This window comes from Coenobita brevimanus, chromosome 108 (genome assembly GCF_032717465.1).
Source record: "Coenobita brevimanus isolate Jiangsu-jjx chromosome 108, ASM3271746v2, whole genome shotgun sequence".
Taxonomy (NCBI): domain Eukaryota; kingdom Metazoa; phylum Arthropoda; class Malacostraca; order Decapoda; family Coenobitidae; genus Coenobita; species Coenobita brevimanus.
The window spans coordinates 3,892,897-3,906,184 of NC_137061.1; the positions used below are offsets into that span (position 1 = coordinate 3,892,897).

The window sequence follows — 13,288 nt, forward strand, 5'->3', positions numbered from 1 at the left end:
CACCCACATAGTAAATGGTTTCCTGGTGTACGGGAAACCATTTGCCTTATCACTCAGTGTAGTCACCTACAGGTAGAGGGAAGAGAAAAGAATGAAGGAAAGAAAGACAGATGAGAGTGTAAAGTCACTCGTGGGCTGAAGGATGAGGAAAGAATGAAGGAATGAAAGACAGAAGAGGAAGGAAGGATGACAGGAAAGGGCAGCCACCCAAAGCAGCACTACATCAAGTGAGTGGATGGTGAGTCCCCTCACCTACCACAAACAATGATACAAATATATTTAATTTAACCTCCTCGGGACTGTGATGTATGTCAAAAGTCAAAACAGTTCAGGTACACTACACACTTTTTTTTTACGAAGGCAAAGATGCATTTGGCAGGTTGGTGATGACTGATGGTATGCAACATTACTTCATAATCTCTTTACTTGTTAGCATTATAAACTTACAACATACAGTATATCTGGGGGGAAAATTTGGGTTAGTTGTGGTAAGTGGGGGCACCCACCATCCATTCACTCGACGTAGCGCTGTTTTAGGTGTCTGCCCTTTCCTCTCTTCCATCCTTCCTCTTCTGTCTTTCTTTCCTTCATTCTTTCCCCTTTCTTCTGACTATAGGTGACTTTACAGTCCCCCATCTGTCTTTCTTTCCTTCATTCTTTCCTCTTTCTTCTGCCTATGGATGACTCTATTCTGAGTGACAAGCCAAATGGTTTCCTGTACACCAGGAAACCATTTATTATGCTGGGTGGTAATCATATAACCAAATTATGGCACCTGGTGGTTCAGTGGGTAATTAAGGTGCTCCAATCAGATTGAGTCTATGTAGGTTTATTTCCATGGGGTGGAAGAGGTTTACTGCTCACATAATGCCATGCAGGGATGAGTGAGGCTGGTCACTCTCATCTTAAATGTCAGGGCCAACTTGCCTAGCCTCGGGTTCCTAAGCTCCTCATGGGATGACATAGGACTGGATGACGGAAAATGGATGGATGAATTATTATTTGGACACGTATTCACCCAATCATCACCAACCTGTCTAGTGCATCTTTGCCTTAAAAAAATATATACAATATATGAGTACAGTGCTCATCAGAAGTATCGAGTGCCCTGCGTCCCTCCTACGAAACAAACCTTTCAACATTGAAAAAACATATAAATAATGCATTTTATTTACCTTTAATGCTTGGTAGGGTATCCTTTACGCTTCTTCACAGACCTGAGACGTCATGGAAGTGAAAGGGCAAGGTTCCTGTGGTGCTGGAGGGGTATTTTGTCCCAGGAGTCACAAATGGCTGCTTCCAGCTTAGGCAGAGAGCTCACGTCCTTCCCTTGGAGATTCTTCTTTACGAGGTACCAGAGGTTTTCTATCGGGTTGAGGTCTGGGCTATTGCTTGGCCAGTCTTTCATGAAGGAGACCTCACAGTCACGAAGCCAATTGGTGACCGATTTGGCTTTATGAGCAGGTGCACCGTCCTGCTGAAACACTCGTGCACCTGTGAGCTCAAAGGACTCACGTACATGATCACAAAGAAGCTCCATATAAACGTCCCGATTCACTCTGCAGTTCTTGGGAAGCACAACAAGCTTCCCCAAACCTTTACCAGAGAAACAAGCCCATACAATGAGTGAATCAAGGTGTTTAACTGTGCTCTCCACGTAACGGGGGTCAAGCGGGTCATTATCTTTGCGCCGGTACACCCATGCTCCTCGATTACAGGTGACACTAAATGTTGCCTCATCAGACCACAACACTGACAACCATTGCTCCTCACCCCAGTTAAGGTACTTGTTAGCAAAGGTAAGCCTACGAAGTCGCTGGTAAAGTGTAAGAAGAGGCTTTTTCACAGGCATGTGACTTGAGTAACCAAGTTCATGGACTCTTCGAGACACCGTGCGCACAGAAACCTCACCAAACACTTCCGGGTTGCTCTCCTTAATTTTCCTTGCACTCACACGAGGATTAGACTCCACTGCACGTTTTAAGACATTAACAGACCTCGGGGAAGTTTTCCCGGGCCTACCAGACTGCGATTTCTTTGTGGGAACATCACCACTATTTTCCACTCGAAAATGGGCGCACCACCTACGCACTGTCGATCGAGCCACGCCAACCAATTCACTAATTTCCTTCGTGGGGTGGCCTGCCTCCTTTAGAGCAATGATCTGGAATATGATTTCACTCGAACGTTCACGGGTAGGGGCCATAACAAAGTGGCGAAAGCCAAAACACTGCGGGACACTGGGTAAAAAATGGCGCAATAAGAGAGGGAGACACGGTGGAGTTCCTCTCTCTCACGCACCCCGTAGGCAACTGAGGCGGGAGCCAACCAACGCGTAGTAAGGCCTCAAGCTCCCGTGACGTCATGCTACCGTCCCAAAGATCTGGCTCAATTTTTAGTACCAAAAATTGGTGATTTTTTTTTCGCCAAAAGTATTGCGCGCCCTGCCATAGGCGCTCGATACTTTTGACGAGCACTGTAGGCTGTGACATATGTCAAATGTCAAATATTTGTTCAGTGTATGTGGAAAAGCTGGGAGGGCTAGCCTGCCCGCTACTCTGGGTATGTCTGGGTAAGCTCACCAGCCTAATGTTTACCTCATCCCACTTCCAGTGGTCACCCAATCATTCCTACATTGGTGCTTCACAACTCTTACTGTCTAACTGCCTGGAAACGATAAATCTGTGTTGATGTGAGAAATGGAACAGTGGTCACTTTTCATCAGAAAAGGTATGTGCTTGAGCATTTTTTTCACACAATTTTTTAAACCCACTTTCCCTTTAGAAGAGTGATGACAGTGAAAATTCAAGTGAAAAGTATCTGCCAGGTGAAGATGAAGTTGAGTGTTGATTTTTCTTACAGAGATCTCAGTGATGCATATGTCTTGTTGGTTGGACTAGATGAGGTGGAACGCATCTTTAAGTATAACATGATGCATGCATGCCGCTGATGGTATGGGTATTACTAAGACTATGGTACTGTAACTGATGGTGATCTGAACAGATATGCGGGGTGGCATAATCTTCGGCTATACCCCTCAAACTTGATCATGTGAGCTTAGCTGTTGTTGTTGTTGTTGTTGTTGTTGTTGTTGTTATTATTATTATTATCATCATTATTATTATTATTTCTTTTTACTGTGAAAGTTTCAAAGGAAGAGAATAAGTCATGTGAAGGGAGAGGAATGGAGCAGTATGAAGGGAGAAAGAAAGAACAGATGCATTAAAAGGGTGTCATATTTTGTTTCCCCAGGGTTCCCTTCATGTAAACACTGCAGCTTTTGAGAAACTTGTTACAGCCCAAGGACTCTCCTTGAAATCTTTCAGTGAAGTTACACTAACCCGTGCCATATGACTTTACAGGCTTACCTCATATGAGTCAGCTCTAGGGGAATGTGGCTTCCCTCATATGAGTGAGATTTTTAACAACAAGAATTTTCTCACAGAGGTGACATTACATAATTTTTATGGGATATTAGGCTCTATACAATCTCTCATCCCCATCCCCCAGGTTGAGCCCAGAAACAAAGGAACAGTAGTTACTACGAACAAAATTCATGCACTTGCTGACTGACTACCATGGCATTACTACCAAAGGAAGCCACAAACCTGTCTGTGTAGGAAAACTGGTTCTTGATGCTATAAACTAAATGCAAGGCTGACAGCGGTTAAGGGAAGAGAGGGAAAGTTGAAAATAGTTACAGAAAGTAACACATAAAGCTCAAGTTATGACTTATTGGACTAAATGGCAGTTATAGTAACTCGGGCTTTAACAAGAGTGGGTTTTGCTGGTGTAACTGCCAATTTCCCACCAACTGGGAAAGTTCTGACCACAATAACTCTGTAACTATGGTGATCTAAGCAATAATATTTTGTGTGTACATGTCATACCATTTCCAAGACCATGGTGTACTTCTCAGGTCAATTTGTAACAGTCACTAAATCAGCCACACTACCACATCACAGTGTGCTTTGCAACTCCCCCTGCCACAGGCCATGGGTTACTAATACATCTCAGCAGTGTGAACTCTGGACAGCAAAGTAATAGATATTCAGTGCTGTCTATGTGATACTAGCACTGCTGGCATGCTGGGTTGGGTGTTTGGTAATTATGTGTCTGCTGTGGCTTAAGGATGGGTGATGACCTGAACCACGTCTTTCCCGAGTCACTCATGTTGACCTTGGGAAGCTAATTTTGTCTTTCTTATATGGGTGGAATGCTGTCCAGAATTGGGAATCTTTGTTTAAGAGCTTGTGTGCGAATATGTATACTTCTCCAACATTAATTAAAGGGCAAACAGGGGGAGAGAGAGAGAGAGAGAGACAGACAGACAGACAGACAGAGAGAGAACTGTATCGTCATCTCCACCTAAATCTTAAAAATTTTGTCCAACAGGAAATTTCCCATACATCAATGCTCTGCAGCATGAACTAATACTTTAATACTGTTCTTACCGTGTTTGTTCCCTCAATCTTCTCTGGTTGCCGCCCAAAACAAAATTCCTTCTTCCCCGAGTATATTTCGTAGATGCCCTTACCATTGAACACAGCTATGAGTGGATGGTACCTTTTTATCTTGCTCTGCAAAAGCTTTGCACCTGAAAACAAGATTTGTTATGATTATCACAATTGTTCCAGCTTCAAATCCACATCAGTGTCTCCAGAAACCAAAAAATAAAGATGTTGGGTGACATGATGCTTATGAAACAGGTGGTGAAGAAGAGAACCTATGTATTTGGGAGGAAAAATATGGAAGTTGAAAAACCACGCAGTAAAGGATGCCCTCTATAATGAGTGGTGGCTGAAAAGGGAGCTGTTCACAGTGGTGTTAATGAACCGAAACACGCTGTCAAGAACAATCTCCTGAGACAGGAATACTTGGCTGCCAAGCAGAGGACCAGGAAAGAGGTATACAGGATAAAATCCAAGTCCCGGAGACTTTTACTGGAAAACCTAAATAGTGTTGAAAGGAAGAATATGATATTTAAGGTAGCAAATCATATGAAGAGAGAAAACAAGGATATCATGGGTGAGCTGCGTGTGAAGAATGATGAAGGAAAGGCAGTGGTGAACAGTGAGGATAATAGAGATGACTAGAGAGACCTTTATAACCGGCTGCTGAATGAGGAGTTCGACTGAAGCGGGGAAGGTTTGGAGTCAGCAGATCCAGTGTTCAGCCCATGGACTTTGATTGATGCTGCTACTGTGGGCAGGTCAATACACAGGATGCAGCTGGGGAGGACGATGGGTGTGTCTGGACTGACTGCTGAAGGTCTCAGGAGATCTAGGAGTGGGTTTAGTTACTCATTTTATCAACACAACTATACATGAGTGTGTTGTCCCACATGACTGGCTGAAGTGTGTGATAGTAAATGTGTACAAATGGAAGGGTGATGCCCTGGAAAGAAGAAATTATAAAGGCATAAAACTTTTGAACCATATTATGAAAGTAATGGAGAGAGTTCTAGAAGGTATGATTAGAGAGTGAATACTGATGAGATGCAGTTTGGGTTTATGCCAGCCAAGAGGACCACTGATGCCATAATCATTGTCCAACAGCTTGAGGAAAAATACATAATAATAATAATAATCATCTTGCCTTTTGTTTCTCAAAAGCGCCAGTTCTTCCAAAGGCACAAAAAGAGGAAAATGAATGAACTGTATCATCATCTCCATCCAAATTTTAAAAATTTTGTCCAACACGAAATTTGCATGGGAGTCCATGGAAAATGGATCTGAACTGTTTCTGACGACTTAGAGAAGGCCTTTGACAGAGTCCCTACGGAGGTGGTGAAGTGGGCAATGAGAAAGTTTGGGATCGAAGAGAGTGATTGGTTAGGGTGGTCATGGCTATGTAAGTAGATGCTTGCACCCCAGTGAAAGTGAATGGAGATTTGAATGATGAGGTTTCCATGAATGTTGGCGTGCATCGGGGGTCAGTCATGAGACCCTTCTTGTTTATCATGGTGTTTGCAGCCCTCTCATATGACTTCAGAAATGGACTCCCATGGAAGATGCTGTAGGTTGATGACTTGGTACTGACTGATGAGAATGAAAGGGAGGCAGAGGAGAGATTTAGGTGGTGGAGAGATGATATGGGGCAAAAGGGCTTGAAAGTAAATGCAGAAAATACAACAGTGACAGTATCTATGGCTGACGGCAGTAGAGTAAGCCCTCCATTTTGGCAGGTTTATGTTTGGCGGATTTGCAGATTGTGGGAAATTCAAAATATTTTACCCTTTATTTTGGTGACTAAAGTCTCACAACTGACGTATAATTCCCAAGCATGAACCACAAACCACTGCTGCCAAACATAAAAATTTGAGGCCAAATAGTTTTTAAAAAAGCAAATTGGAGATACAGTATTTGTCTTGAAAAATGCCAACCTGGCAACCCTATTATTTAGCCCAGCCAGCTAGGACTGTAAACAGTACCTGCTCACTCACTATTTTAACTGCAAATGAGAAGAAAACAAGCATATGACAGAGGCAATGGAACGTGTAAATGTGGATGATGACATGGAAGAAGATGAACATAGCCTGCCAATGAAGATTGACCTTGATAGTTTTGATGAAATGGTGCCAGAGGCAAAGTAGCAACAGAGACAGTGGTGGAAGACGGTGGAGGAGACGCCCATGAAGGGGACCATGGAGTCGGATGTTAGCCTAATTTTGTCAGCCTTGGATGCTATAGTTGCAAAGCATGACCCTGAGGTTGTCATTATTGTACCCAGGCAACCTAACTGTCTACAGAGCGTCCAATTTTGTACCATATTATACTCGAAACATATTATAATTACATGAATATATTATACATGAATATTATTATACACGAACAAATTATACACAAATCACACGCGTATCACAATGTACAGTACATGAAATCGGAAACATTGTTGACATGTAGGATGCCAGGGCAAGATAATGACAACCTCAGAGTCGCGCGCTGCGACTATAGTTTGGTCTTTCAGCGCACCTCAGTTTCTGTTTATGGGTTAGTTTTCAAGAGTTATGTTAATATACTAATTACTTATTACGTCTCAACAATAGAATAAAAGTGGAATAGGAGAAAAATCAAGCTTTTTATTGACCCCTTTGAGCCAATTAAAATTTTCCCCATTTAATTAAGCCTTTGGATTTGGCAAGATTATTCTGGCACCATTAGTGGCCAAAATGGAAAACTTACTGTACTGTCAATGAAGAGGAAGAGTTGCAATGTGCAGTTTGCCACAGGCATGGGAAGCCCAGGATTGGTGATATGTGGATGCATAAGAGTTGTACTGGTATTAGAGGTAGACTGTGAGATATTGCTGATTTCATGTGTGTGGTGTGTCTGGGAGAGCATGTGGAGATTGTCAGGTGTGAAAGGACGGATCTTGCTGGTGAGTGTCTTGAGTGTGTGGAAGAGTTTTGTTCCTTGGGAGACATGTTATGTACTGGAGGTGGGGATGGAGCTAGCTCTGTAGCTAGAATGAGGAGTGGTTGGAAGAAATTCAGGGTGCTGTTGCCTCTCCTGATACTGAGAGGACTGAGAGGACTTTCCCTCCATGCTAGGGGATCTTTGTATGCAATATGTGTTAGAAGCGTAACGCTGTATGATTGTGGGATCTGGACGGTAAAGGAAGAGGATATTTGTAGGCTCAAACATAAAGAAATGACAATGATTAGGTGGATGTGTAGTGTGTCTTTGAATATGAGTCCTTGGGGGACTAGGTTTACAATGAAAACATTGTGAGGAAGGATGGGACTGGAGTGTATTGGTGCTGTGAAGAGGAGAGGTAGATTGAGATGGTTTCAGCATGTGGAGAGGAAGGGGCGGACAACTGGGTGAGGAAAGTGAGAAATGTAAATGCTGGGGGAAGGGTTGCAAGAGGCAGATGAAAAAAGACCTGGAATGAGCTCAAGGAGTGTGACCTCAGGGATAAGGGACTGACTAGGGAGGCTGCCAGAGATCAAGCAGTGTGGAGAGCTGCCATTAGGTGATAAAGAGTGATGCATGCAAACATGCTGGAGCCTCAAGAACGAGATGAAAGGACTGGAGTAGCTGGTGGCAGTGACCATCATTCACTCAATGTGGTGCTACACGTTCTTCCTTCACCTTCAGCATCATTCTTCTGTCAGCCTTTGTCTCTGAATTTCTCTCCCTGTCACTTTTTATTATTTTTCTTTCTGCTTCAAGTGGCTATACAATGAGTGACATGCCTGATGGTTTCTTGTAAATCAGGAAACCATTTACAACACTGGATGGCAATCACATACCCAAATAACATGGTGATGTGGAGCCTATTATGGTGGTCCTATTAACTGGGTGGAGACATAAATGTGGTGTCCATCCAGGAACCAAACCTCCACATTCTTACCCATGCTTCACTGTGAAGAAGTGCTGTCTGTCACAGCAGAACATCAGTTCACTGCATGGAACAGCTCTGCAGGGGCAGTTGCTTGCCTGCAGTTGATAGGTCTGCTCAACCAGACTCAAAAACAACAGCATAGATACTAGTATCAAATGAATTATGGTACAAAAGAATCACACTGTAACAGAGATATTAAAGAAAAAGAAAACCCAAGTAACATTGTTATCCACTGCTTTAAAAGAATATACTGCCTTTCAATGCCCTAGGATCCACAGGGCTCAAAAGAGGTAATATGGATTTACAGTACTGTTTTTTATCATTACAAATGTCTACAAAATACAATAACACAGGAAACATGGACATAATCTGATATGACTGACCTTGCTTGATCTCAGTACGTGTGAGGTCAGATGAACCCCGTGTGGTGCGTGCAACAATGTTAGTGAATCCAATGCCATAGTCCAGCAGTCGGAAGTCATCGTCGGCAGTGAAGGGCTCTGGGATCAGCCCAGACAGGTACATACACTTCCCTGGGAAGCCAAAATATACATATACTGTGTATATATATATATATATATATATATATATATATATGTGTGTGTGTGTGTGTGTATTATTTAATTTCTTCAATCCAGTAGCATTTTAACCAATTTATTTTTTGTTACCTCTAGGCAATTTTCTTCAGCCCTTGGAACATAAATAGTAGTTAAGGGATAAATGTTGGTTGTCTGTAACTCTTCCAGAGCAGAAAGTCTCTCCTAAGTTGAACAAAATCATCTGTTATCAGCATGAATATATTATCTATCTATCTTTCCAATGCCAGGTGCCTTAATCCCGTAAACAGTGGCTACAAACAAACTGCCTCACCACCGTCCCCAGCCATTTCACTGCCCTCCCCCCGGCTCACATCCACCTCTCTCATATACCCCTCCACTCCAAGCCTCCATCTCATCCTCAACTTCCCCCTCCTTTTCCCCCCCTCCACCTCACTCACACTCTCCTCATCAGTTTCTCGCTTTCCATCCTCTCCACATGGCCAAACCACCTCAATGTATTTCTCCAATCACTTTCTATCACATCCACATCACAACACTCCTTCACTTCTTCATTTGTCAGTCTCTCTCTCCACGTAACTCCACAGGCTCTTCCCAAATAACTCATTTCCACTGCTCTTACTCTTGTCTTGTGTCCTTCGAACAAGGTCCAAGCTTCACTTCCATTCGTTTGAGTTAGTATCATAATACTGTCATGCAAAGACTTTTTTAACTTCCATGCTCATTTCCCTATTTCTTATCAATGCTTTCAAAGACCTGCAATCTCTCTTCCTTGTTATACCTTGTCAAGTACTCATCCTCCACACTTCCATCCTTACTCATCACCCTACTCAAGTACTTACATGCACTCATATTTTCCATTTCCTCATCCTCCAACTGCACTGTGCATTCAGTGACTTCATTTCTTGAAAACCATAACTTTACTCTTCTCTACAGTCACCTTCAGGTTCTGTTCCTTACACACTTTCCCAAACTCATACACCAAGCCTTGAAGTTACTGTTTGCCTTCACTTAACAATACGCCATCATCTGCAAATAACAGACTAGGGAGTTTCCAAACACTGCCCCCTCTCACTAGGGCCACTCCACTATCCACAGCCCCAACTTGATATAACCCCAACCATATACAGATTGAACAACCATGGCGACATTATACATCCCTGTTTCAATCCAACATTCAGACAGAAAAATTCACTCAGTTCACCATCCACACGCACTGCAGCCTTAGAACCCTCATACATACTCTTTATGGCATTCAACAGCTTCCCATTTACTCCATTCATTCTTAATATTTTTCACATTCCTTGCCTATCCACTCAGTCATATGCTTTCTTCAAATTCATGAAGGGCACATTCAATTTCTTTTCATTCTCTAGAAACTTTTCCACTAAGGACCTAAAGATGAGTATCTGATCTACACAACCTCTTCCCTTCCCAAAATCTCCCTGAACTTGTCCAATTAATTCCTCTGTTATTCCCCAAACCCTTATTAAGTATCCTACGGTCTTACCATGTACTTTTCCTAATACACCATGAAGACAAATGCCCCTATGATTACCACACACTTCTTTTTCCCAATTCCTTTGTACAGGGGAATAACTATACCTGACTTCCAATCCTCCCGGTCTCTATCTTTCTCCCAGGCCATACTGCACGTCTTCCATATCCATTCTACTACTGTCCCTCCCCCATGCTTCAGCATTTCACCACACACTCTATCAATTACTGGGGCTTTCCCCATTTTGACTTTCTTCATTGCTTCCATTATTGCAATATAAAATACTTAAAGATAAAAGAGGTAGCAACAACAGAATAGTTTCAAGAGAGTGATATAAAAGAGGGAAAAAAATCCTTTACTTATGTCTCTCTAAACCCACTAATCATTAACCCTTTACATGAAGTAGCACAGGAGTCAAGCAGTATAAAATACTTCAAGATTAAAGAGGTTGAGACATCAGAATAGTTCTAGGACAGTGAAATAAAGGGAAAATAGATACCCTTTACTTATGTCCCACTAAACCCACTTACCATTAACCATTTAGATGAAGTTTAAAAAAAAATTAAGGTAGTTTTGTAATTTCAAGAACCTTAGTTCATGGCCTGTATTCTTATCAGCTTGAGAGGAGCTTAAGAGACATCTTAGCATCTCTTTCTTCCCAGCTTATTGTGTTTGTTCATCATCATCATCATCATCATCATCCAATCCTACATTGCCCCATGAGGAGCGTAGGAGCCCAGGGCTAGGCAGTTGGTCCCGACATTTAAAATGATGAGTGACCAGCCTCACTCATCCCTGAGTGGCATTACATGAGCAATCAACCCCAACCACCCCTTGGATATAAACCTTCACCGGCTCAATCCGACTGGAGCACAATAATTACCCACTAAACCACCAGGCGCCAAAATTTGGTTGTATGGTTACCACCCAGCATAGAAAATGGTTTCCTGGTGCACAGGAAACCACTTGGCTTGTCACTCAGTGTAGAGTCACCCACAGGCTGAAGGAAGTGGAGAATGAAGGAAAGAAAGACAGAAGAGGTAGTGTTAACTCACCTGTAGGCAGAAGGACAAGGAAAGAATGAAGGAAAGAAAGACAGAAGAGAATGGAAGGAAAGAAGGATGGAGAGGAAAGGGCAGACACCCGAGAGCAGCACTACATCGAGTGAGTGGATGGTGAGCTATGGCAAGGTTATATTCTCTAGCACAATAATATATTTACACAATCTACCTTGGTATTTAAAAGATATAAATAACAAAGGAGCATCCTGAGTTGTAATACTGGATTTAATTGCTAAGGATGAGATGCTGTCAGGTCTTCTAAGTTCACAAGTGCAGATGTACTCACAGAAGTGGTTGCCAGGTCCTGCATAGTGGTGACCCCGATGGGCTGCAGTCAGTCCTGGGTTGATCCCAATCTGAAAGACGGGCACTTATGTGCATTTAAAAAAAATCTACTAAAACTTAACAAAGGCTAAATACTGTAGTATGATGTTGTTGACGACAAGCATTAACCGCTGATGACAAAACAGGTACAAGGTTCAACAAGCTTTTAGGCAGGAGTACACGTTAGACAATACATGTAACAATAAAATTAGGGTTTTGTCAAACAACAATTTAGCCACAAAACTGGATACCTGATTTATGACAATTTCTAGCAACGAGTATTGATATCTGACTGAGTATCTGGCATTCAGCAGATATATTGGCCAAATTGTGCTTAATCATTATGACATCTTCAGACTTTTTCTTCACAATGCCTGTGTCCTGTCTGTCTTTCTGTTTGCTTATCTGTCTGTGACTGCCTATCCTCCTATTGTGTGCCTGCCCATCATACTGTCTGTATGAACCTGCCTGCCTGTCTATCTATCCCTATCTGCCTAACTATCACTGTCTGTACTAGTTGGTCTGCCTATCTGTCAGAGTATCTGTTTGATTGTGTCCTGTCTGTCTGCATGCTACAAAACATTACTTTGGGTGATGCTGATCTGCCATACAATGGAGAGTAGACCTTCAAGTATTTGAAGACCTTGTTCCCACCAAGCTCCCTTCCCGGGCTGTCAAGTTCTGACTGCGTAGTATAACACCAGAGCACTGTCATGTGTGTGTTGCCATGCAACTGAGTGGGTGTTGGTCTGTCAGTTGCTACTTGGAATGAAGGGAATTTGTGACATTTAGGGATATGCATTTGGAAAAATCCAATGATGTAAATAATGGTGAGGTACATAAGGGGTTTTAACATCAGGAAACTTTACAAGCTTGTGGAAAATCATCTTCTATGTTGCAAATATACAGTGCTTGGCCAATACTGTCCCATGGACATTTTGTTATGGAAAACAATTGCTATTCCTCCCTCTCCCATACATTTTCTTTCTGTAAATTATGTTCATCATTATCATCCCGACCTCCTTTCCCACCCTAGGCATTTTATGCATTCCACACAGTATTTTCTCAACACTGAACATATGAATTCCCATTTAAAAAATTGTATTTGCATTACTGCATAAAGGATAAATCCAATGGTTCACATACTTTAATGATAGGCATTCATACAATCCTAATGGGATTTGAATAAGACAGAAAAAACAGAGCTATGCTGAAAGCTATTTACAGAAGACCAAAACTGCTAAAGCCAAACTTAACACCTTCAACCTAGGAACTTCTTTTTGACTTTATCCTTGCTATCTTCACACTACTCTCTTCAGCTTGGGAGAGACTTCTCAAACTGGACATGTTAGATCCAGCCTTTTTTAATCCCATCACAAACAGGTCTTTTCATCTATCCAATTTTTTTTTTTTTTTTTTTTTTTGCCTCATTAGGCATAGAGAAGCCTGAGGTTAGATTACTGTACTTAGTTCTGACATTTAAGGTGAAGGTGACCAGC

General features: G+C 42.2%; 1 protein-coding gene across 1 annotated transcript in view; it reads right to left on the bottom strand.

The window, feature by feature from the left end:
- LOC145416907 (uncharacterized) overlaps positions 1 to 13,288 on the bottom strand; it is a 59,387-nt gene that overhangs the window by 19,346 nt on the left and 26,753 nt on the right. The window contains exons 10-12 of the mRNA XM_080285769.1: positions 11,752 to 11,821; positions 8,733 to 8,882; positions 4,455 to 4,597 (exon numbers count right to left, since the gene is read on the bottom strand). Coding sequence (XP_080141895.1) covers positions 4,455 to 4,597; positions 8,733 to 8,882; positions 11,752 to 11,821 — 363 coding nt within the window. The remainder of the gene's footprint in view (positions 1 to 4,454; positions 4,598 to 8,732; positions 8,883 to 11,751; positions 11,822 to 13,288) is intronic.